Source organism: Salmo salar, chromosome 04, assembly GCF_965601325.2.
Source record: "Salmo salar chromosome 04, fSalSal1, whole genome shotgun sequence".
NCBI classification, from domain to species: Eukaryota; Metazoa; Chordata; class Actinopteri; order Salmoniformes; family Salmonidae; genus Salmo; species Salmo salar.
In genome coordinates this window covers 59,254,911-59,281,523 of record NC_138294.1, presented here as the reverse complement: position 1 = coordinate 59,281,523, position 26,613 = coordinate 59,254,911, and the positions used below count along the sequence as shown (strand labels likewise).

The 26,613-nt window shown below is 42.5% G+C and overlaps 1 protein-coding gene across 2 annotated transcripts; it reads left to right on the top strand.

Annotated features, from left to right (window-relative positions):
- The first annotated feature begins 229 nt into the window (after positions 1-229).
- On the top strand, positions 230-24,838 carry tmps2 (Transmembrane protease, serine 2). 2 transcript variants are annotated; one of them, NM_001140219.1, is made up of 14 exons: positions 297-359; positions 509-559; positions 759-954; positions 1,195-1,287; positions 1,597-1,713; positions 6,280-6,409; positions 9,735-9,848; positions 10,002-10,042; positions 12,391-12,559; positions 17,507-17,679; positions 18,492-18,587; positions 18,753-18,895; positions 24,093-24,245; positions 24,448-24,838. In NM_001140219.1, the coding sequence occupies exons 2-14, from the start codon at positions 545-547 to the stop codon at positions 24,454-24,456; spliced, it is 1,449 nt and encodes a 482-aa protein (NP_001133691.1). In that variant the 5' UTR covers positions 297-359; positions 509-544; the 3' UTR covers positions 24,457-24,838. The 2 variants fall into 2 exon arrangements, with proteins under 2 accessions (XP_014052544.1, NP_001133691.1); XM_014197069.3 differs by lacking the exons at positions 6,280-6,409; positions 9,735-9,848; positions 10,002-10,042 and having other exon boundaries at positions 230-359; positions 24,448-24,531.
- Positions 24,839-26,613: the final 1,775 nt, after the last annotated feature.

Below are 26,613 nucleotides of genomic sequence, written 5' to 3'. Positions count from 1 at the left end.
AGGCTGATAGCATTGGGAATATACAGAGGGCATATATCTATAAGCAGAGGGAGGGATGTTACCATGGCAAATATATACAGTGTTGTACATAGTGCAAATGCAGTATAGTGTAGATTAGTATTTTAAGTCATTGATGAGAAGGTGCAGTATTCAGTCTAGGTCTGGACCAATGTTATTTATGTTAGTGTTACAGCTTAATAATTGAACCGCCCTACAAATCATGCTGTGCGCACAAGCTAAGGTGTGGTCATGGCTGTTCATTACCCTGGACCAAAGGGAGAAATGGACTGAGAGGGAGAGAGAGAAAAAAGAAAGGACGCTGAATCAGTGTTCGAAAGCAACAGTTGAACTAATCCAAGGTAAGTCTGGAAAACAGTACCTGAAATGAATCTGCTGTCAAAAAAAAAACTGTTATACAAGGCTTTGCTGTACATTTGTATAACTTTTTTGTTAATAAATGTTATACTGTGGCTAAAATGTTTTTAGAAGTTACTTTAAACTTTTTCAGATTTGATCTTATCAGTACACTGAAAGTGGTGCCGACATGAACAATAACCAGGTAACTTCAGTTGTATATCTCTGATTTGATTTGATTTGTTTTCCCTATGGGAAATGGGCAGCCACGTGCATTGTTCATACCAGTCATTGATGTTTTGTGGTAATTACACTACTGGTGTAATGTGTATGTTCATCATACCATGGATTTCCATCATTGTAGTTAAATGGAAGACCATTATCCTTCTCTCCGCTTTCTCCAGACACCAGGTCCCCAGTGTGTGAACCATGGGTTTCAACAAGGGGAGGGAAGACCCCCTCCATACGCCTCATCCCCAAGGATGCACAATGTCCCCCCCTCTATTTGTCCTAAGTACGCTCCCCAGTACGCTCCCAAGACCATCAATACCCACCACACGGTCACCCCTGGACTACCACGCCCAGTCCCAGAACAAAAAGGTACAGTATTTACCTTTCTACTGATATTCCTCTGTTGATTAACATCAGATGCCACACTTAAATGCAAAACAAGCCTTGCCATGATTTCATGCTTCCAGGGTGACACACAGATGTTAAGAGGGGCCAATGGTCAAATTCTATGTGAATATTTAGGGTTGAGAGTCCTTTCATGGTAAAACGTAGAGCAAAATGTGTTATTGTTTGTATTTTGAGTGTTATTTTGTTTCTGCTCTCTTTCAGTGGTGAAGAAAAGTCACTGTAAATGTATTGTGGCCTCTATCCTCAGTGTCTTAGTTTTCCTCGGGGCAACAGGAGCGTTGGTTTGGTATTTCTGTACGTACAGTACACAGAATCCTCATACAGTAACTGTTTCTTAATTGATGCTTGACATAAGCTGACATTAATATTAATAATGTTGACATGATTTATGCTTTCTATGCCACTGCTTGCTACACAGTGGAAAAAGACTAGTTGACATTGTATCTAGAGGCTAAGGAAAATTACCATGTAGTTCTTATTCAGTAATTTAAAAGGACTTGCAAGTGTAACCTTATAGTCATGGTCTCGTGTGTGTGTGTGTGTGTGTGTGTGTGTGTGTGTGTGTGTGTGTGTGTGTGTGTGTGTGTGTGTGTGTGTGTGCAGTGTCCAACCAGGGTGTGTTGGGGAGGTCCTGTAGGCAGGGAGGTGTGTATCTGAGTGCATCCAAGTGGTGTGATGGCATCACAGACTGTCCAGGAAGAGAGGACGAGACACAGTGCCGTAAGTCTCCACTCAATCATTTTTGGTTTATCATTACAGTAGACTGTTGATCCCTCAGATCTTAAGGCATTGTTCTTTTAGTTGTTCCAAATTTTGGTTCTCAATTTGATAGTAACTATATATAGAATCTTTATTCCTCCATAGCCAACCCCAAAGTCATGAGTCAAGATGTAGATCACAGTAGTAAACCAGTCTAAACACGGTCCTGTGTGGCTCAGTTGGTAGAGCATGGTGCTTGCAACGCCAGGGTTGTGGGTTTCATTTCTCTCTTAATTCTACATTTTTACTCATGTTTGTCTTGATTTTATATTTGCATAGAAGCGAGTTGTTTTTAATCTTTCTCACCTTTTAATGTTTTATTTGTTAACCCTCATACTACCAACATATTTTACATACATGGATTACCAACTGGGGTCATTTTGACCCCAAGAACAAACTATTGGAAAAAGCAACAATCAAAGCAAAATATCAACTTAATAATTATTAAAACATAATTAGACATGTAAATAATGATATCTGAAATAAGAAATAAATAAAACAGACTGATATTTTAGCAAAATGAAAGTTAATTTACATATTCTACGAAACAAAAGTATAAATGTTCCCATTAAATAAGTACAATTCTTATTAGTACCAAAGAGCTGATTTGCCATCATTTGATTGTAGTATCATTTCGTTTTTAGAATTTTGAAGTAAATATTCATGTCACATTTATGTGCTAAAAAATAATCAAAATTACATATGTACTTAATATTATTGACAAAAAGTGAGTCATCCATTGATCCTGAGAGACAATGACCAAAAATATGGTTTTCTTTATTTACTGACCCCACAGCCTGGATTAGCATAGTGAAACAATGGGAGTGGTAGGGCCTATGGCGGGATCCGAAAAGCATGCTCAAATCCTAAATGTCACTTCAAACCAAATGTTATAGCAACCCAAATACCATAACACGTTGCACTTATAGATTATTGAAGGAAATTATAGGAATTATGGTATTTATATAACATTTTCCATATATATATATATATATATATATATATATATATATATATATATATATATATATATATATATATATATATATACTGCTCAAAAAAATAAAGGGAACACTTAAACAACACAATGTAACTCCAAGTCAATCACACTTCTGTGAAATCAAACTGTCCACTTAGGAAGCAACACTGATTGACAATAAATTTCACATGCTGTTGTGCAAATGGAATAGACAACAGGTGGAAATTATAGGCAATAAGCAAGACACCCTCAATAAAGGAGTGGTTCAGCAGGTGGTGACCACAGACCACTTCTCAGTTCCTATGCTTCCTGGCTGATGTTTTGGTCACTTTTGAATGCTGGCGGTGCTTTCACTCTAGTGGTAGCATGAGACGGAGTCTACAACCCACACAAGTGGCTCAGGTAGTGCAGCTCATCCAGGATGGCACATCAATGCGAGCTGTGGCTAGAAGGTTTGCTGTGTCTGTCAGCGTAGTGTCCAGAGCATGGAGGCGCTACCAGGAGACAGGCCAGTACATCAGGAGACGTGGAGGAGGCCGTAGGAGGGCAACAACCCAGCAGCAGGACCGCTACCTCCGCCTTTGTGCAAGGAGGAGCAGGAGGAGCACTGCCAGAGCCCTGCAAAATGACCTACAGCAGGCCACAAATGTGCATGTGTCTGCTGAAACGGTCAGAAACAGACTCCATGAGGGTGATATGAGGGCCCGACATCCACAGGTGGGGGTTGTACTTACAGCCCAACACCGTGCAGGACGTTTGGCATTTGCCAGAGGACACCAAGATTGGCAAATTCGCCACTGGCGCCCTGTGCTCTTCACAGATGAAAGCAGGTTCACACTGAGCACGTGACAGACGTGACAGAGTCTGGAGACGCCGTAGAGAACGTTCTGCTGCCTGCAACATCCTCCAGCATGACCGGTTTGGCAGTGGGTCAGTCATAGTGTGGGGTGGCATTTCTTTGGGGGGCCGCACAACCCTGCATGTGCTCGCCAGAGGTAGCCTGACTGCCATTAGGTACCGAGATGAGATCCTCAGACCCCTTGTGAGACCATATGCTGGTGCGGTTGGCCCTGGGTTCCTCCTAATGCAAGACAATGCTAGACCTCATATGGCTGGAGTGTGTCAGCAGTCCCTGCAAGAGGAAGGCATTGATGCTATGGACTGGCCCGCCCGTTCCCCAGACCTGAATCCAATTGAGCACATCTGGGACATCATGTCTCGCTCCATCCACCAACGCCACGTTGCACCACAGACTGTCCAGGAGTTGGCGGATGCTTTAGTCCAGGTCTGGGAGGAGATCCCTCAGGAGACCATCCGCCACCATTTGCACAACAGCATGTGAAATTTATTGTCAATCAGTGTTGCTTCCTAAGTGGACAGTTTGATTTCACAGAAGTGTGATTGACTTGGAGTTACAGCTGTTGGGGCTACAGGTTAGCAATGAACCCCGAGACGGGATTGCTAACAAGGCTGGAAATTCAAAACATCAAAAATCTAATAATTTCAATTTCTCAAACAATCAACTATTTTACACAATTTAAAAGATAAACATCTCCTTAATCTAACCACATTGTTCGATTTTCAAAGAGGCTTTACGGCAAAAGCATAAAGTTAGATTATGTTAGGACAGTACATAGCCACAAAAGTACAAACATCCAGTTACAATTCAAGGTCAGGCGTCACCAAAAGCAGAAACCAGCTAAAATTATGCACCAACCTTTGACAATCTCCATCAGATGACACTCCTAGGACATTATGTTATACAATACATGCATTTTTTGTTCCATCAAGTTCATATTTATATCCAAAAACAGCATTTTACAGTAGCGTGAAATTCAGATTTTTTTCTTCTCTGAAATGCTTCCGGTGAACATAACAAAATTACTATTCGAAAACATTGGTAAATTATAATATTGTCATTCAAAGAATAATATATTATCATCTCGTAATTGCTACCGAATGGCCAGATCTCAAAATAACTTTACTGGGAAATCACATTTTGCAATAAACGGGGTGCTATGCTAAGAACAATAAGCTATGCTATACAGTTAGCATCATCTAATATCGATAATAACATTGTAAATATCCCCTTACCTTTGATTATCTCCATCAGAAGGCACTGCCAGGAATCCCAGGTCCAGAACAAATGTGGTTTCTTTTGTCAAAGTTCATAATTTGTGTCCAAATAACACCAAGTAGTTAGCGTTCATTATGCTCCCACAAAACGTGGTGGGGGGGGGTGTAAAATCACGCCGAAAAGCTAAAAAAAACTAGTAAATAATCTATTTACGTTCGTTCAAACATGTCAAACGTTGTTTAACATTAATCTTTTGGTCCATTTTTAACGTTAAACATCAGTAATATTTTCACACAACCTATCCTATGTCTAGATAAACAATTATGACAAACTCACGCTTCTCAGATTTATGCGCAGGCGCAAAAAAATGAAGTGACGACATGTCAACTTCCCTGCATTCTAATTTGCTCTCTGTTTATCATAGACGCTTCAAACAACTTTATAAAGATCGTTGACATCTAGTGGAAGCCGTAGGAGTTGCGAAATGAATCCTTTCTCACTATGGTATCTATAAAACAATGACACTAAATAGTACAGTCACAAAATTCACATTTTTTTTAATCTATTTTTCACAGGTTTTTGCCTGCAATATGAGTTTTGTTATACTTACAGACACCATTCAAACTGTTTTAGAAAATTCAGAGTGTTTTCTATCCGAATGTGTTAATAATATGCATATCCTAGCTTCTGAGTTGGTGTAGGAGGCAGTTAAAAATGGGCACATATTTTTTTCAAAATTTCTCAATACTGCCCCCTAGCCCCAACAGGTTTTAAGTGTTCCCTTTATTTTTTTGAGCAGTGTATATTTTTTTATCGTTTGCCCTAGAATAATTACTTTTTGTAGAATACACACCAACACAGCTCTCTATGTAGATTCAGAGCCTATTGGAGTTCTGTATTGCAGTTCTGTTAAGTATTTATACTATTGGCAGACTTTGTATACTATTGGAAGATTTTTGTATTCACAAACATAAGGTAATTTTGGTCTTGTACACAGTCGTATGATACATGGTACAGAAAAGTACAATCTTAGGAGAGCACTTGGGGAGCTATATCTCGAAAGAGGATCTGTCTATCTGGACAGAATCACTGATACAGACCCCCTCCACCCTCTGGTGGTATGGATAACTTGTTATTATGTCTCCAGAGTAACCTAGATTCAAATAAAGATCCTTTCTATCAAATGACTGTAGGCGGAATTGGGTGTTTTTGTCTGGAGTCAAAAACTACCCCAGTTGGTAGAATGAGGGTTAAGCACCTTGAAATGCATTTTTTTGAAAGAAATGTGCTTAAATTTGATTTGATGCTGTGTCTAGGAACACTCTGTTAGAATTCATGTAGATATGGGGGTTGTTCACTCATTTCTTGATCTACAAGTCAGATTTTTTTATATGATTTGTGCCCACACCCCATCCCACACAATTTGAACACTATTCGTCAATCAATTGCAATATCTACTTTCTTCAACCAGTGCGCCTCTATGGGTCGGGTTCTGTGCTGCAAAGTTACTCATCAGACAGTCAGACGTGGAAGCCAGTGTGTGCTGATGACTGGAATGACAACTTTGGCAGGGCCACCTGCAAAAAGATGGGATACAGCAGGTGGGTCACCATGAAAAATATGATCACATACGTGTCATAGAGTATCAACTGTAATCACAGTTCCCACTGTGACTATTAAAACCTACCCAAACCAGAAATCGTGGATAGATGACAGCGTTCGCCCAAAACTGAAAGTGCAAACCACCGCATTTATCCATGGTAAGGTGACTGGAAATATGGCCGAATACAAACAGTGTAGTTATTCCTTCCATAAGGCAATCAAACAGGCAAAACATCAGTACAGAGACATTTACATTTACATTTACATTTAAGTCATTTAGCAGACGCTCTTATCCAGAGCGACTTACAAATTGGTGCATTCACCTTATAATATCCAGTGGAACAACAACTTTACAATAGTGCATCTAAATCTTTTAAGGGGGGGGTTAGAAGGATTACTTTATCCTATCCCAGGTATTCCTTGAAGAGGTGGGGTTTCAGGTGTCTCCGGAAGGTGGTGATTGACTCCGCTGTCCTGGCGTCGTGAGGGAGCTTGTTCCACCATTGGGGTGCCAGAGCAGCGAACAGTTTTGACTGGGCTGAGCGGGAACTGTGCTTCCTCAGAGGTAGGGAGGCGAGCAGGCCAGAGGTGGATGAAGACAAAGTGGAGTCGTAATTCAACAGCTCAGACACAAGACGTATGTGGCAGGGTCTACAGACAATCACAGATTACAAAGGGAAAACCAGCTACATCGCCCCGTAGCACTCACTTCTGTCCTCATGAAGTGCTTTGAAAGGCTAGTTAAGGGTCATATTACTTCTACCTTACCTGACACCCTAGACCCACTTCAATTTGCTTACCACCCCAATAGATCCACAGACGATGCCATCACAATGCACACTGCCCTATCCCATCTGGACAAGAGGAATACCTCTTTAAGAATGCTGTTCATTGACTATAGCTCAGCCTTCAACCCCATAGTACCCTCCAAGCTCATCGTTAAACTCGGGGCCCTGAGTCTGAACCCAGCAACAGTGCCTCTTCAAACTCAGGAGGCTGAAGAAATTTGGCTTGGCTCGTAAGACCCTAACAAACTTTTACAGATGCACAATTGAGAGCCTTCTGTCCGGCTGTATCACTGCCTGGTATGGCAACTGCACCGCCCGAAACCGCAGGGCTCTCCAGAGGGTGGTGCGGTCTGCTCTCTAGGACACCTACAGCACCCGATGTCACAGGAAGGCCAAAAAGATCATCAAGGAAATCCACCAACCGAGCCACGGCCTGTTCACGTCGCTATCATCTAGAAGGCGAGGTCAGTACAGGTGCATCAAAGCTGGGCCAGAGAGACTGGAAAACAACTTCTATCTCAAGGCCATCAGACTGTTAACTAGCCATCACTAGCCAGCTACAACCTTGTTACTCAATCCTGCACCTTGAGGCTACTACCCTATATACATAGACAAGGAATCACTGACCACTTTAATAATGGAACACTGGTCACTTTAATAATGTTTACATACTGCTTTATTCGTGTCATATGTATATAATGCATTCTATTCTACTGTATTTTACTCAATTCCACTGACATTGCTCGTCCTAGTATTTATGTATTTCTTAACTCCATTCTTTTACTTTTAGATTTGTGTGTATTGTTAGATACTACAGTTGTGGCCAAAAGTTTGAGAATGACACAAATATTAATTTTCACAAAGTCTGCTGCTTCAGTGTCTTTAGATATTTTTGTCAGATGTTACTATGGAATAATGAAGTATAATTACAAGCATTTCATGTGTCAAAGGCTTTTATTGACAATTACATTAAGTTGATGCAAAGAGTTAATATTTGCAGTGTTGACCCTTCTTTTTCAAGACCTCTGCAATCTGCTCTGGCATGCTGTCAATTAACTTCTGGCCTACATCCTGACTGATGGCAGCCCATTCTTGCATAATCAATGCTTGGAGTTTGTCAGAATTTGTGAGTTTTTGTTTGTCCACCCGCCTCTTGAAGATTGACCACAAGTTAATGGGATTAAGGTCTGAGGAATTTCCTGGTCATGGACCCAAAATATCGATGTTTTGTTCCCCGAGCCACTCTTATCACTCTTGCCTTATGGCAAGGGGCTCCATCATGCTGGAAAAGGCATTGTTCGTCACCAAACTGTTCCTGGATGGTTGGGAGAAGTTGCTCTCGGAGGATGTGTTCATGGCTGTTTTCTTAGGCAAAATTGTGAGTGAGCTCACTCCCTTGGCTGAGAAGCAACCCCACACATGAATGATCTCAGGATGCTTTACTGTTGGCATGACACAGGACTGATGGTAGCGCTCACCTTGTCTTCTCCGGACAAGCTTTTTTCCGGATGCCCCAAACAATCGGAAAGGGGATTCATCAGAGAAAATTACTTTACCCCAGTCCTCAGTAGTCCAATCTCTGTACCTTTTGCAGTATATCAGTCTGTCCCTGATGTTTTTCCTGGAGAGAAGTGGCTTCTTTGCTGCCCTTCTTGACACCAGGCCATCCTCCAAAAGTCTTCACCTCACTGTGCATGCAGATGCACTCACACCTGCCTGCTGCCATTCCTGAGCAAGCTCTGTACTGGTGGTGCCCCGATCCCGCAGCTGAATCAACTTTAGGAGACGGTCCTGGCGCTTGTTGGACTTTCTTGGGCGCCCTGAAGCCTTCTTCACAGCAATTGAATCACTCTTCTTGACGTTCTTGATGATCCGATAAATGGTTGATTTAGGTGCAATCTTACTGGCAGCAATATCCTTGCCTGTGAAGCCCTTTTTGGGCAAAGCAATGATGACGGCACGTGTTTCCTTGCAGGTAACCATGGATGACAGAGGAAGAACAATGATTCCAAGCACCACCCTCCTTTTGAAGCTTCCAGTCTGTTATTCAAACTCAATCAGTATGACAGAGTGATCTCCAGCCTTGTCCTCGTCAACACTCACACCTGTGTTAACGAGAAAATCACTGACATGATGTCAGCTGGTCCTTTTGTGGCAGGGCTGAAATGCAGTGGAAATGTTTTTTGGGGATTCAGTTCATTTGCATGCCAAAGAGGGACTTTGCAATTAATTGCAATTCATCTGATCACTCTTCATAACATTCTGGAGTATATGCAAATTGCCATCATACAAACTGAGGCAGCAGACTTTGTGAAAATTAACATTTTTTGTCATTCTCAAACTTTTGGCCACGACTGTACTGTACTGTTGGAGCTAGGAACACAAGCATTTCGCTACACCCGCAATAACATCTGCTAAATATGTGTAGGTGACCAATACGATTTGATTTGGTATACTCTGTACCGTACATATAATGTGCATAACATAAGGGCTATTTATGGGGCATGTACTGACCAGGTCTATCTCTGCTTCCAAGTGGATCCTATGTTCGGTCCTCACAAAGAAACCCAGGCTCCTTGGCTTCTGAGGGCTATTTGAAGCTGTCTAGTTTTGACCCCCAATCCCTTCTACAGAGGCAGTTAACTAGAAGGTGAGTTTAACATGAATGCACTCTCTTATTCTATCAAAAGAAACTAAATGTTGTCTATTCAGATTTTTTTTGAGTGGTGAACAATACATACAAAATGGAGTTCAAGTACAGAATTGCTTCCATAAACTTTTGTGATGTCACTTCTGCCTGCAGTCCCTACTGCGCAGCACAAGCAGTCTCCCTGCAGTGTATTGGTAAGCCATTACTTTACACTTCCACTAATTCTCAGTACAGGCTCAGATTACCTTCAGGTTAGAGATTATAGAAATACATTCAGGGGAACAAATCTCAAGTCACATGATCACTGTTACATTTACATTTGTCATCGTTAGGTTCTAACTGTACCTAGTAAAACTCAAGGACGATTAGCAAAGCTTTAACCAAGTTTATTCATCCATTGGGTCATACAGCTGCATAAGACAAAGACATGGTTCCACTAGTGGTAGTATATAAACCCCAATTTGGGTGACATCCTCCTTCTCTCTAAACCTTCCATCTTTATTGCTGGGCAGGAAATTAAGTGATGCGGGCCATAAACGGTTCCTTCTCCCTTAATGTTTCCTGACCTCAACCCCCTTCCTCACTAAACCACATCTCTCCACCCTTATCAGTGCCTGCTACATGATTGCCCATCCTTAACTCAAAACATTCCCCCTACAGATAACCATTAACTTCTGGTGTACAAACTAGACTATGGCACTCAATATTTCAATAGGACACCTGATCATTTACAATATTTCAAGTTTAGAACACATCATCATTTAGCAGACTCTCCAGAGTGACTTACAGTAGTGAGTGCAAACATTTTCATAATTTTCCCCTCGTGGGAATCAAACCCACAAACTTGGCGTTGCAAGCACCGTGCTCTACCAACTGAGCCACACGGGACCTTGTTTAGACTGGTTTACTACTGTGATCTACATCTTGACTAGGGACGTTGGCAATGGCGGTCAATGCCATTTAAGATGAGGGAGGACAATGTTTTTTTCATGAGCAAGGCCTTATTTCTATTACAGCATATCAAATGACTCATTCATATTCCATTCACTCAGTTCAATGTCATTCAGTGATGATTCAGTGATAGGTTTAGGCTACTTCATGATACTCAAATTTTCCCTATACCCATCATGAGGTTGCTACAATCTAGCCTATGAATGAAAGTTTACAACGTAGGTGCACACAAATTTGAGGTGACAGACAGTGACATATGGACTCTTGCTTGCATCTATCTGATATAGGGTGTAATCATTAGTCCAACAGTTGCAAACGAGAGTTTCTATTGGTCTAATTCAGGTATGTTTATCCCCATTTTGTTCCGTTTTTCAACAAAATTGCCGGAATGAACACACCCCTGATCACGTGTAAACACAGTTCACTTTCATGGCAGCCATGTCCTATGCGCTCTCCTTCTCTCACCACTTCCCTTCGCGTGTGGACTTCAATGCGAAATACATCAGCTGTATGTGACCAGGCAAAAAAAGAAAATCCAAGCCAAACCGCTACACACGGCCTACATTGTTGTCACCATATTAGCTAAAGTAACGTCATAATCAGCATAGCTAATGGAACTAACGCGTTAGTAAACCCGCTACAATCATGCAGTAACATTACAGTGTACAGTCAGTAAGTAGTTACACCGGCGGGCCCCGGCTGGCAATAAATTAGTAATACCAAAAGCTTACCTTGACTTGTAAGAGTTCCAGTTTTGTGTTGGAAAGTCATAACCAGCTAGCTAACATAGCATACCTCTGTTTGAGCTAGTTAGTTGCATTTACTAGCTAAGTAAGTGAAACTGAACATATCTCTCTCTCTCTCTATTTCTCTCTTGCTTCTCCTTCATTTTGGAAGAAATTAATTTGTTAAACTATTAAACTATTGTCTTATCTCTCTTTGAGTCAACTACTCACCACATTTTATACACTGCAGTGCTAGTTATAGCTATTGCTTTCAGTACTAGATTAATTATCTGATCCTTTGATTGGGGGACAACATATCAGTTCATGCTGCAAGAGCTCTGATAGGCTGGCGGACATCCTCCAGAAGTTGTCATAATTGCTGTATAAGTCTATGGAAGGGGGGTGAGAACCATGAGCCTCCTAGATTTTGTACTGAAGTCAATGTACCCAGAGGAGATGGTGCTACCCTACAGAGTGCTGTTGAGGCTACTGTAGACCTTCTTTGAAAAATAGTGTGTTTTAATCAGTTATTTGGTGACGTGATTATATTTATTGTAGTTTTATCTAAAAAGGATACATTTTTAAATGTTTTACAATTAAACAATTTATGAAATTCACTGAAGGGGATGGTCCTCCTCTGAGGAGCCTCCATCATAGATTGGGGTTGGCTATGGAAACATAGGGATGCTATATCGTTTCTATATAATACATAGCCACTTTATCCACCACAGAAGTAAACCCTGTTATGTTCATCTTGAGCCAGACTGGCCATGCAGCTCTCTTTGCCCTACAAATTTAGTCTTTGAAATGAGTGTGTTGGATTGCATTCTATAATGATTCTCTGTTGGTTGTTGTCTTGCTTCCAGACTGTGGTGTCAGTATAGCAGCTCCTTGGAGCCGAATCGTAGGGGGGGACATAGCAGTTAGCGGGGCCTGGCCATGGCAGGTCAGTCTGCACGCCAGGGGCCAGCACCTGTGTGGAGGCTCCATCATCAGCCCTGAGTGGATCCTCACTGCCGCCCACTGCGTGGAAACGTGAGTTTAACTGCAACGTATTTAAAGGGAATAAAAACATGTTTAATTAGCCATTTCAATTTTAAAAGCATAGGTTTCAAATCAAATCAAATCAAATTTATTTTTATATAGCCCTTCGTACATCAGCTGATATTCTCAAAGTGCTGTACAGAAACCCAGCCTAAAACCCCAAACAGCAAGCAAAGCATATGAAAGAAGCACGGTGGCTAGGAAAAACTCCCTAGGAAAAACTCCCTAGAAAGGCCAAAAACCTAGGAAGAAACCTAGAGAGGAACCAGGCTATGAGGGGTGGCCAGTCCTCTTCTGGCTGTGCAGGGTGGATATTATAACAGAACATGGTCAAGATGTTAAAATGTTCATAAATGACCAGCATGGTCAAATAATAATAATCATAGTAGTTGTCGAGGGTGCAACAAGCACGTCCGGTGAACAGGTCAGGGTTCCATAGCCGCAGGCAGAACAGTTGAAACTGGAGCAGCAGCACGGCCAGGTGGACTGGGGACAGCAAGGAGTCATCATACCAGGTAGTCCTGAGGCATGGTCCTAGGGCTCAGGTCCTCCGAGAGAAAGACAGAAAGAGAGAAAGAGAGAATTAGAGAGAGCATATTTAAATACACACAGGACACCGGATAAGACAAGAGAAATACTCCAGATGTAACAGACTGACCCTAGCCCCCCGACACATAAACTACTGCAGCATAAATACTGGAGGCTGAGACAGGAGGGATCAGAAGACACTGTGGCCCCATCCGATGATACCCTCGGACAAGGCCAAACAGGCAGGATATAACCCCACCCACTTTGCCAAAGCACAGCCCCCACACCACTAGAGGGATGTCTCCAACCACCAACTTACCGTCCTAAGACAAGGCCGAGTATAGCCCACAACGATCTCCGCCATGGCACAACCCAAGGGGGGCGCCAACCTAGACAGGAAGACCACGTCAGTGACTCAACCCACTCAAGTGACGCACCCCTCCCATGGACGGCATGGAAGAACACCAGTAGGCCAGTGACTCAGCCCCTGTAAAAGGGTTAGAGGCAGAGAATCCCAGTGGAAAGAGGGGAACCGGCAAGGCAGAGACAGCAAGGGCGGTTCGTTGCTCCAGCCTTTCCGTTCACCTTCACACTCCTGGGCCAGACTATACTTAATCATAGGACCTACTGAAGAGATGAGTCTTCAGTAAAGACTTAAAGGTTGAGACTGAGTCTGCGTCTCTCACATTGATAGGCAGACCATTCCATAAAAATGGAGATCTATAGGAGAAAGCCCTACCTCCAGCCGTTTGCTTAGAAATTCTAGGGACAATTAGGAGGCCTGCGTCTTGTGACCGTAGCGTACGTGTAGGTATGTACGGCAGGACCAAATCGGAAAGATAGGTAGGAGCAAGCCCATGTAATGCTTTGTAGGTTAGCAGTAAAACCTTGAAATCAGCCCTTGCCTTAACAGGAAGCCAGTGTAGGGAGGCTAGCACTGGAGTAATATGATCAAATTTTTTGGTTCTAGTCAGGATTCTAGCAGCCGTATTTAGCACTAACTGAAGTTTATTTAGTGCTTTATCCGGGTAGCCGGAAAGTAGAGCATTGCAGTAGTCCAGCCTAGAAGTAACAAAAGCATGGATAAATTTTTCTGCGTCATTTTTGGACCGAAAATTTCTGATTTTTGCAATGTTACGTAGATGGAAAAAAGCTGTCCTTGAAAGAGTCTTGATATGTTCTTCAAAAGAGAGATCAGGGTCCAGAGTAACGCCGAGGTCCTTCACAGTTTTATTTGAGACGACTGTACAACCATCCAGATTAATTGTCAGATTCAACAGAAGATCTCTTTGTTTCTTGGACCTAGAACAAGCATCTCTGTTTTGTCTGAGTTTAAAAGTAGAAAGTTTGCAGCCATCCACTTCTTTATGTCTGAAACACAGGCTTCTAGCGAGGGCAATTTTGGGGCTTCACCATGTTTCATTGAAATGTACAGCTGTGTGTCGTCCGCATAGCAGTGAAATTTAACATTATGTTTTCGAATGACATCCCCAAGAGGTAAAATATATAGTGAAAACCATAGTGGTCCTAAAACGGAACCCTGAGGAACCCCCGAAATGTACAATTGATTTGTCAGAGGACAAACCATTCACAGAGACAAACTGATATCTTTCCGACAGATAAGATCTAAACCAGGCCAGAACTTGTCCATGTAGACCAATTTGGGTTTTCAATCTCTCCAAAAGAATGTGGTGATCGATGGTATCAAAAGCGGCACTAAGATCTAGGAGCACGAGGACAGACGCAGAGCCTCGGTCTGACGTCATTAAAAGGTAATTTACCACCTTCACAAGTGCAGTCTCAGTGCTATGATGGGGTCTAAAACCAGACTGAAGCGTTTCGTATACATTGTTTGTCTTCAGGAAGGCAGTGAGTTGCTGTGCAACAGCTTTTTCTAAATTTTTTGAGAGGAATGGAAGATTCGATATAGGCCGATAGTTTTTTATAATTTCTGGATCAAGATTCGGCTTTTTCAAGAGAGGCTTTATTACTGCCACTTTTAGTGAGCTTGGTACACATCCGGTGGATAGAGAGCCGTTTATTATGTTCAACATAGGAGGGCCAAGCACAGGAAGCAGCTCTTTCAGTAGTTTAGTTGGAATAGGGTCCAGTATGCAGCTTGAGGGTTTGGAGGCCATGATTATTTTCATCATTGCGTCAAGAGATATAGTACTAAAACACTTTAGTATTTCCCTTGATCCTAGGTCCTGGCAGAGTTGTGTAGACTCAGGACAATGGAGCTTTGGAGGAATACCCAGATTTAAAGAGGAGTCTGTAATTTGCTTTCTAATGATCATGATCTTTTCCTCAAAGAAGTTCATAAATGTATTACTGCTGAAGTGAAAGCCATCCTCCATTTGCGAAGGCTGCTTTTTAGTTAGCTTTGCGACAGTATCAAAAATAAATTTCGGATTGTTCTTATTTTCCTCAATTAAGTTTGAAAAATAGGATGATCGAGCAGCAGTAAGGGCTCTTCGATACTGCACGGTACTGTCTTTCCAAGCTAGTCGGAAGACTTCCAGTTTGGTGTGGCGCCATTTCCGTTCCAATTTTCTGGAAGCTTGCTTCAGAGCTCGTGTATTTTCTGTATACCAGGGAGCTAGTTTCTTATGACAGATGTTTTTAGTTTTTAGGGGTGCAACTGCATCTAGGGTATTGCGCAAGGTTAAATTGAGTTCCTCGGTTAGGTGGTTAACTGATTTTTGTCCTCTGACGTCCTTGGGTAGGCAGAGGCAGTCTGGAAGGGCATCAAGGAATCTTTGGGTTGTCTGAGAATTTATAGCACGACTTTTAATGCTCCTTGGTTGGGGTCTGAGCAGATTATTTGTTGCAATTGCAAACGTAATAAAATGGTGGTCCGATAGTCCAGGATTATGAGGAAAAACATTTAGATCCACAACATTTATTCCATGGGACAAAACTAGGTCCAGAGTATGACTGTGGCAGTGAGTAGGTCCAGAGACATGTTGGACAAAACCCACTGAGTCGATGATGGCTCCGAAAGCCTTTTGGAGTGGGTCTGTGGACTTTTCCATGTGAATGTTAAAGTCACCAAAAATTAGAATATTATCTGCTATGACTACAAGATCCGATAAGAATTCAGGGAACTCAGTGAGGAACACTGCATATGGCCCAGGAGGCCTGTAAACAGTAGCTATAAAAAGTGAGTGAGTAGGCTGCATAGATTTCATGACTAGAAGCTCAAAAGACGAAAACGTCATAGTTTTTTTTTTTGTAAATTGAAATTTGCTATCGTAAATGTTAGCAACACCTCCGCCTTTGCCGGATGCACGGGGGGTATGGTCACTAGTGTAACCAGGGGGTGAGGCCTCATTTAACACAGTAAATTCATCAGGCTTAAGCCATGTTTCAGTCAGGCCAATCACATCAAGATTATTATCAGTGATTGATTCATTGACTATAACTGCCTTGGAAGTGAGGGATCTAACATTAAGTAACCCAATTTTGAGATGTGAGGTATCACAATCTCTTTCAATAATGGCAGGAATGGAGGAGGTCTTTATACTAGTGAGATTGCTAAAGCGAACACCGCCATTTTTAATTTTGCCCAACCTAGATCGAGGCACAGACACGGTCTCAATGGGGAAAGCTGAGCTGACTACGCTGACTGTGCTAGTGGCAGACTCCACTAAGCTGGCAGGCTGGCTAACAGCCTGCTGCCTGGCCTGCACCCTATTTCATTGTGGAGCTAGAGGTGTTAGAGCCCTGTCTATGTTCGTAGATAAGATGAGAGCACCCCTCCAGCTAGGATGGAGTCCGTCACTCCTCAACATGCCAGGCTTGGTCCTGTTTGTGGGTGAGTCCCAGAAAGAGGGCCAATTATCTACAAATTCTATCTTTTGGGAGGGGCAGAAAACAGTTTTCAACCAGCGATTGAGTTGTGAGACTCTGCTGTAGAGCTCATCACTCCCCCTAACTGGGAGGGGGCCAGAGACAATTAATCGATTAATCGATGCCGACACATCTTTCTAGCTGATTTACACGCTGAAGCTATGTTGCGCTTGGTGACCTCTGACTGTTTCATCCTAACATCGTTGGTGCCGACGTGGATAACAATATCTCTATACTCTCTACACTCGCCAGTTTTAGCTTTAGCCAGCACCGTCTTTAGATTAGCCCATCGTTTCACATCAAACATAATCTGTTCCTCTCAGAGGAGTCTTGGGCAATGAAGCAGAGGAGGATGGTACTCAAAATGTTGCAGTACTCCTCAAAATGTTACAATATAATGAAAAAAGAAAAACCATAAAACTATTCAAAGCATCCTTGTGAATAGAACAACACTATACTATAGCATGATTGTGTGGTGGCAGCATGACAACCATGGAAAAAGCAGAGATCACCTGAGGACATACGGTTGTCTGTTTTCTCTCTCATTGTGTATGGTAGGCTATCAGGGCCCAGTCAGTGGACGGTGTATGCTGGCTATCTGGCCTTGACCCAGATGGATTTGGCCGCTGGGAATTCAGTGGGACACATCATCTCTCATGAAAAGTACGACAAGCAGACTAGTGATAATGACATCGCTCTTATGAAACTCAGCATACCCCTCACTATGTCAAGTAAGTCTGTGTTCCATTTCAGACATTTGAAAAAGCATGATCCAATAGAAAATCCCTTTTAGGGTTTGGAAAAAGAAGAGTATCATGTGCATTGTCACAAATGGATAGTAAAGTTGCATTCTACCTTTTCATTTTTGTGAAGGAATCCTAACAAAGTTAATATTGCTTTTTTAATATGTTCATGTTTTGGAAGTCATATTAGAATCGTACAACACTCCAAGCCAGTCTTAAGTCAGATTCACAGTTGATATGCAAATCATATCAAATCGTATTTGCAAACAACAGGTGTAGACTAGTGAAATGCTTACTTACAGGCCCTTCCCAACAATGCAGAGAAAAAAAAGAGAAATAATTGAAAAATAAAAACACAAGGAATAAATACACAGTGAGTAACGATAACTTGGCTACGTACACAGGGTACCAGTACCAAGTCGTTGTGTAGGCGTTTGAGGTAGATATGTACATATACTGTAGGTAAGGATAAAGTGACTAGGCAATGGGATAGATTATACATAGTTACAGCAGTGTATGTGATGAGTCAAAAGAGTTAGTGCAAAAAGAGTCAATGCAGAGAGTCTGGGTAGCTATTGGTTAACTCTAACTAAATATGTAGCAGTCTTATGGTTTGGGGGTAGAAGCTCTTCAGAGTCCCTGTTGGTTCCAGACTTGGTGCATCGGTACCACCTGCCATGCGGTAGAAGAGAAAACAGTCTATGACTTGGGTGGCTGGAGTCTGACAATTTATAGGGCCTTCCCATGACACCGCCTGGTATAGACACCTTCTGAGTGCCAACTATGGTGTTATGTTGCAGATACGGTGAGACCAGTCTGTCTGCCCAATGTCGGTGTGAATCTGACTCCCCAGCGAGAAGCCTGGATCTCTGGATGGGGGTCCATTAGGAGTGGTGGTAAGACAACTCTTATTACAGGACCATTATTAAACACAAGTAATAAAGTCAGAGGTTTTATGACTAAAAGTGATTGATCTTTTTAAGATTTCAATAATAAAATAAATGTGCTGTAATGAAGCCGTATGATTGACTTATGATTGATATTCATTTTGATGGCTCCAGGGTCATCGTCGGGATACCTGCGTCAGGCCCAGATCACCATGTACAGCAGAGAGACATGTAATGCATCGTTGGTGTATAATGGACTTGTAACCGCCTCTATGATCTGTGCTGGGACACTGGCAGGAGGAGTGGACTCATGTCAGGTCAGATTCACACATAGAACCACACACATGTGCAGCACATACTGTAGGCTATCTAATCTTTATTCAGGGGAAGACTTTGTGGTTTTAGGGTTTTTTACTTTTACTTGCTGCATATATTCTTTATTATTTGATCGAATAGGACAATGTTTTGTTGGATTAGTTGTTTTCTGATTGTGTTATTGTAACCGGTGTGAAATGGCTAGCTAGTTAGTGGGGTGCGCGCTAATAGCGTTTCATTCGGTGATGTCACTTGCTCTGAGACCTTGAAGTAGTTGTTTCCCTTGCTCTGCAAGGGCCGCAGCTTTTGTGGAGTGATAGGTAACGATGCTTCTAGGGTGTCAGTTGTTGATGTGTGCAGAGGGTCCCTGGTTCGAGCCCAGGTAGGGGTGAGGAGAGGGACAGAAGCAAAGCCATTACATTGATGCTGTTGCTGCAGAAAAGGAAGAGGTCAAAAGGGGGGTGAGTGTAACCGGTGTGAAATGGCTAGCTAGTTAGCGGCGTGCGCGCTAATAGTGTTTCAAATGGTGACGTCACTTGCTCTGAGACCTTGAAGTAGTTGTTTCCCTTGCTCTGCAAGGGCCACAGATTTGTGGAGCGATAGGTAACGATGCTTCTAGGGTGTCAATTGTTGATGTGTGCAGAGGGTCCCTGGTTCGAGCCCGGGTGGGGAGAGGGATGGAAGCAATACTGTGTTACATTATGATGAAGCGGATGGTGGTATAGTGAAGTATACTCATGTTTTTGAAGGTACAGTGCAATCGGAAAGTATTCAGACCCCTTCACTTTTTCCACATTTTGTTACGTTACTGCCTTATTCTAAAATTTATTCAATTGTTTTTTCCCCTCATCAATCAACACACAATACCCCATAATGAGATAGAAAAAACAGGTTTTTAGATATTTTAGCACATTTATATAAAACAAAATGTATAATCAAATGTACACATGTTTTCAGACCGTTTACTCAGTACTTTGCTGAAGCACCATTGGCAGCGATTACAGCCCCGAGTCTTCTTGGGTATGACACTACAAGCTTGGCAAACCTCTATTTGAGCAGATCCTCTCAAGCTCTGTAAGGTAGGATGGAGAGCATCGCTGCACAGCTATTTTCAGGTCTCTCCAGTCCCTACCGCTGAAAAACATCCCCACAGCATGATGCTGCCACCACCATGCTTCACCGTACAGATGGTGTCAGGTTTCCTCCAGGTGTGACACTTGGCATTCAGGCCGTTAGGTCCTTTAGGTGCTTTTTTGGCAAACTCCAAGCAGGCTGTTATGTGCCTTTTCCTGAGGAGTGGCTTCCGTCTGGCCACTACCATGAAAGCCTGATTTGGTGGAGTGCTGCAGAGATGGTTGTCCTTCTGGAAGGTTTTCCAATCTCCACAGAGGTACTCTGGAGCTCTGTCAGAGTGACCATTGGGTTCATGGTCACCGCCCTGACCAAGGCCCTTAGGAAGAGTCTTCTTCCATTTAAGCATGATGGAGGCAACTGTGTTCTTGGGGCCTTCAATGCTGCTGAAATGTTTTGGTACCCTTCCCCAGATCTGTGCCTCGACACAATCCTGTCTCGGAGCTCTACGGACAATTCCTTCGACCTCATGGCTTGGTTTTTGCTCTGACATGCACTGTCAACTGTGGCACCTTATATAGAAAGGTGTTTGCCTTTCCAAATCATGTCAAATCAATTGAATTTACCACAGGTGGACTCCAATCAAGTTGTAGAAACATCTTAAGGATGATCAATGGAAACAGAAGTCTCATATTAAAGGGTCTTATGTAAATAATACTTATGTAAATAAGGTTTTAATATTTAATACATTTACTGAAATTTCTAAAAACCTGTTGTCGCTTTGTCATTATGGGGTATTCTGTGTAGATTGATGAGGATTTTTTTTTTTAATATACATTTTAGAATAAGGCTGTAATGTAACAAAATGTGGAAAAAGTGAAGTGGTCTGAATACTTTTATTTTATTTTGAATGTATTAATTTAACCTTTTATTCAACAAGGCAAGTCAGTTAAGAATTTTTTTTTATGTACAATGATATGTAAAATGGCGTCGGAAGAAATGGCAGCAGTTTTACGGGCGCCCAACCAATTGTGCTATTATGCACATTTTTTTCGCGTTATTTGTAACTTATTTTGTACAAAATGTTTCTACAACCGTATCTTACGGCAAAAAAGAGCTTGCCTAGAGAGTTTTCAGCTATACTTTTCGTGGCTGTTTATTTACCACCACAGACAGATGCTGGCACTAAGACTGCACTCAGTCAGCTGTATAAGGAAATAAGCAAACATGAAACCAAATTTCTATCAACATGTTAAATGTGCAACCAGAGGGAAAAAATTCTAGATCACCTGTACTCCACACACAGAGACGCGTAGAAAGCTCTCCCTCACCCTCCATTTGGTAAATCCGACCACAACTCTATCCTCCTGATTCCTGCTAACAAGCAAAAATTAAAGCAGGAAGCACCAGTGACTCGGTCTATAAAAAAGTGGTCAGATGAAGCAGATGCTAAACTACAGGACTGTTTGCTATCACAGACTGGAACATGTTCTGGGATTCTTCCAATGGCATTGAGGAGTACACCACATCAGTCACTAGCTTTATCAATAAGTGCATCGAGGACGTCGTCCCCATAGTGACTGTACGTACATACCCCAACCAGAAGCCATGGATTACAGGCAATATTCGCACTGAGCTAAAGGGTAGAGCTGCCACTTTCAAGGTGCGGGACTCTAACCCGGAAATAGGCAAAGCGTCAATACAGGGCTAAGATTGAATCATACTACACCGGCTCTGACGCTTGTCTTATGTGGCAGGGCTTGCAAACTATTACAGACTACAAAGGGAAGCACAGCGCGTGCTGCCCAGTGACACGAGCCAACCTGAAGAGCTATATCACTTCTATGCTCGCTTCGAGGCAAGCAACACTGACGCATGCATGAGAGCATCAGCTGTTCCGGACAACTGTGTGAACACGCTCTCTGTAGCCGACGTGAGTAAGACCTTTAATCAGGTCAACATACACAAGGCTGCGGGGCCAGACGGATTACCAGGACGTGTGCTCCAGGCACGTGCTGACCAACTGGCAGGTGTCTTCAATGACATTTTCAACATGTCCCTGATTGAGTCTGTAATATCAACATGTTTCAAGCAGACCACCTGTGCCCAAGAACACAAAGGCAACCTGCCTAAATGACTACAGACCCGTAGCACTCAAGTCCATAGACATGAAGTGCTTTGAAAGGTTGGTAATGGCTCACATCAACACCATTATCCCAGAAACCCTAGACCCACTCCAATTTGCATACCGCCCAAACAGATCCACAGATGACGCTATCTCTATTGCACTCCACACTGCCCTTTCCCATCTGGACAAAAGGAACACTTATGTGAGAATGCTATTCACTGACTACAGCTCAGCGTTCAACACCATAGTACCCTCAAAGCTCATCACTAAGCTAAGGATCCTGGAACTAAACACCTCCCTCTGCAACTGGATGCTGGACTTCCTGACGGGCCGCCTCCAGGTGGTGAGGGTAGGTAGCAACACATCTGCCACGCTGATCCTCAACACTGGAGCTCCCCAGGGGTGCGTGCTCAGTCCCCTCCTGTACTCCCTATTCACCCACGACTGCATGGCCAGGCACGACTCCAACACCATCATTAAGTTTGCAGACGACACAACAGTGGTAGGCCTGATCACCAACAATGACGAGACAGCCTATAGGGAGGAGGTCAGAGACCTGGCCGGGTGGTGCCAGAATAACAACCTATCCCTCAACGTAACCAAGACTAAGGAGATGATTGTGGACTACAGGAAAAGGTGGACCGAGCACGCCCCCATTCTCTTCGACGGGGCTGTAGTGGAGCAGGTTGAGAGCTTCAAGTTCCTTGGTGTCCACATCAACAACAAACTAGAATGGTCCAAACACACCAAGACAGTTGTGAAGAGGGCATGACAAAGCCTATTCCCCCTCAGGTGACTGAAAAGATTTGGCATGGGTCCTCAGATCCTCAAAAGGTTCTACAGCTGCAACATCGAGAGCATCCTGACTGGTTGCATCACTGCCTGGTACGGTAATTGCTGGGCCTCTGACCGTAAGGCACTATAGAGGGTAGTGCGTACGGCCCAGTACATCACTGGGGCTAAGCTGCCTGCTATCCAGGCCCTCTACACCAAGCGGTGTCAGAGGTAGGCCCTAAAAATTGTCAAAGACCCCAGCCACCCTAGTCATAGACTGTTCTCTCTACTACCGCATGGCAAGTGGTACCGGAGTGTCAAGTCTAGGACAAAAAGGCTTCTCAACAGTTTTTACCCCCAAGCCATAAGACTCCTGAACAGGTAATCAAATGGCTACCCGGACTATTTGCATTGTGTACCCCCCCCCCCCCCCCCCACTCCCCCCCAACCCCTCTTTTTACGCTGCTGCTTCTCTGTTTATCATATATGCATAGTCACTTTAACTAAACATTCATGTACATACTACCTCAATTGGGGCGACCAACCAGTGCTCCCGCACATTGGCTAACCGGGCTATCTGCATTGTGTCCCGCCACCCACCACCCGCCAACCCCTCTTTTTACGCTACTGCTACTCTCTGTTCATCATATATGCATAGTCACTTTAACCATATCTACATGTACATACTACCTCAATCAGCCTGACTAACCGGTGTCTGTATGTAGCCTCGCTACTTTTATAGCCTCGCTACTGTATATAACCTGTCTTTTTACTGTTGTTTTATTTCTTTACTTGAGTCTTTGAATGAAGAGATGGAGATAGAACTGTGGTGTTTGAGTGTTTTTTGCAGTTCGTTCCAGTCGCTAGCTACAGTGAACTGAAAACAGGAGCGGCCCAGGGATGTGTGTGCTTTGGGGACCTTTAACAGAATGTGACTGGCAGAACGGGTGTTGTATGTGGAGGATGAGGGCTGCAGTAGGTATATCAGATAGGGGGGAGTGAGCACTAAGAGGGTTTTATAAATAAGCATCAACCAGTGGGTCTTGCGACGGGTATACAGAGATGACCAGTTTACAGAGTAGTATAGAGATGTGTCCTATGAGGAGTATTGGTGGCAAATCTGATGAAGTTGACTATATTTTCCGAATGCACAGTATTAATGTTATGGTCCCATTAGGTAATGCTAACATAGGAGGGGGGGGCGGGTAACTTTTTGTGTCTTGCAGGGGGACAGTGGAGGACCAATGGTGGCCAAGGAGGGTTCAGTATGGTGGCTGGTAGGGGACACTAGCTGGGGTATAGGTTGTGCCCTGAGGAACAAACCAGGAATCTACGGCAATGTCACCCACTTCCTCCCCTGGATATATGAACAAATGCAGGTAGGTACTAACAGTAGGACAATGATAACAGAAAGTGAATTATTGTGAGAAAAGATAGGGGAATATATACATTTCTTTATTTTTTTTTACATAAAAAAATATAGAAATCATTGAGTCACCAATCAGTGCAGCATATATAGGACCAATAAAATTAAGATTATTACTTTAAAACATGTTTTATACATTTTGAATTTCCTTGCAGAAAAATTGATGGAGATGCCGATGAAGACGCACCCTGTCGCTTATCAAATTCACCTGTCTGAAATAAAGCTTTTGAATACATGTACACTGCTTTCAGATATTTTTTGGTGCCTGTTGACTTATATTTAAGATTTCAGGGAATATCCATTTCACATTTTTTTATTAAGATATTTGTATCACGTTGAGGGAAAGTATGCAGGAATTGTCATTTTGAAAGGGAGTACTGTACGCTGCATACATGCATACATACATACATACATGCAGCATACATGTTTTGGTCATACCTTTGTTTTACATGATCAGAACCTTTTCTAATTGTTATGAACCTGTGTATGATAATATCAAGTATTAATTGACAAAAAATAAAGTGTTACGTTTTTATGTACATAAAATAATTTTTCAGTGTTTAATAAAAAAAAATATGTTAGAGTGAGTCAGACACTGATGCATGTACACTTGCACATTCAATACAGGCTTCCCAGGTGAAAATAATGAATACATACAGAACGAGTCAAAAGTTTGGACACTACTCATTCAAGGGTTTTTCTTTATTTTTACTATTTTCTACATTGTAGAATAATAGTGAAGACATCAAAACTATGAAATAACACATATGGAATCACGTAGTAACCAAAAAAATTGCCACCCTTTGCCTTGATGACAGCTTTGCACACTCTTGGCATTCTCTCAACCAGCTTCATGTCACCTGGAATGCATTTCAATTAACAGGTGTGCCTTGTTAATTTGTGTAATTTCTTTCCTTCTCAATGTTTTTGAGCCAGTTGTGTTGTGACAAGGTAGGGATGGTATACAGAAGATAGCCCTATTTGGTAAAATACCACATTATGGCATGAACAACTCAAATGAGCAAAGAGAAATGACAGTCCATCATTACTTTAAGACATGAAGGTCAGGCAATCCGGAAAATTTCAAGAACTTTGTTTCTTCAAGTGCAGTCGCAAAAACCATCAAGCGCTATGATGAACCTGGCTCTCATGAGGCCCGCCACAGGTAAGGAAGACCCAGAGTTACCTCTGCTGCAGAGGATAAATTCATTAGAGTTAACTGCACCTCAGACTGCAGCCCAAATAAATGCTTCACAGTTCAAGTAACAGACTCATCTCAATATCAACTGTTCAGAAGAGACTGCGTGTAGTGTGTGGAGGACCAAGACGCAACAGGGAAGTGTATACTCATCTTCTCTTTTTAATATATAAGAAGGAGAAACAAAATGAACACGTATACAATTAACAGAAACGACACTAACAGTTCTGTCAGGTGAAGGACACAAAACAGAATACAACTACCCACAAACCACAATACAAACACACCCCTAATTATAGGACCTTCAATCAGAGGCAACGATAGACAGCTGCCTCCAACGAAGGCCCCAACACCAATTAACTAAACATAGAAATACAAATGACTAGACAGAACATAGAAATAAACTAACATAGAACAATAACCAAAACCCTGGACTAATAAATCAAATACCCCTCTCTACATGGACACATACACACAACCACCCTGAACCACATAAAAAAAATACCCCCTGCCACGTCCTGACCAAACTAAACACTAACAAATAACACCTTTACAGGTCAGAACGTGACACTGCGTGAATCAGGCCTCCATGATCGAATTGCTGCAAAGAAACCACTAATAAAGGACACCAATAATAAGAAGATACTTGCTTGGGCCAGGAAACACGAGCAATGGACATTAGACCAGTGAAAATCTGTCCTTTGGTCTGATGAGTCCAAATTTGAGATTTTTGGTTCCAACCGCCGTGTCTTTGTGAGACGCAGAGTAGGTGAACGGATGATCTCTGCATGTGTGGTTCCCAACATGAAGCATGGAGGAGGAGGTGTGATGGTGTGGGGGTGCTTTTCTGGTGACAATGTTGGTGATTTATTTAAAATTCAAGTTACACTTAAACAGATTGGCTACCACAGCATTCTGCAGTGATACGCATCCCATCTGGTTTGTGCTTAGAGGGACTATAATTTGTTTTTCAACACGACAATGACCCAAAACACACCTGCAGGCTGTGTAAGTGCAATTTGACCAAAAAGGAAATTGATTGAGTGGTGCATCAGATGACCTGGCCTCCACAATCACCTGACCTCAACCCAATTGAGATGGTTTGGGATGAGTTGGACCGCAG

Bases quoted from the DNA above. Each gene is read 5' to 3' on its own strand.
- tmps2 (NM_001140219.1), top strand. The intron at 12,560-17,506 runs GTGAGTTTAACT...TGTGTATGGTAG, and splicing joins GCCGCCCACTGCGTGGAAAC to GCTATCAGGGCCCAGTCAGT. The intron at 17,680-18,491 runs GTAAGTCTGTGT...GTTATGTTGCAG, and splicing joins CATACCCCTCACTATGTCAA to ATACGGTGAGACCAGTCTGT.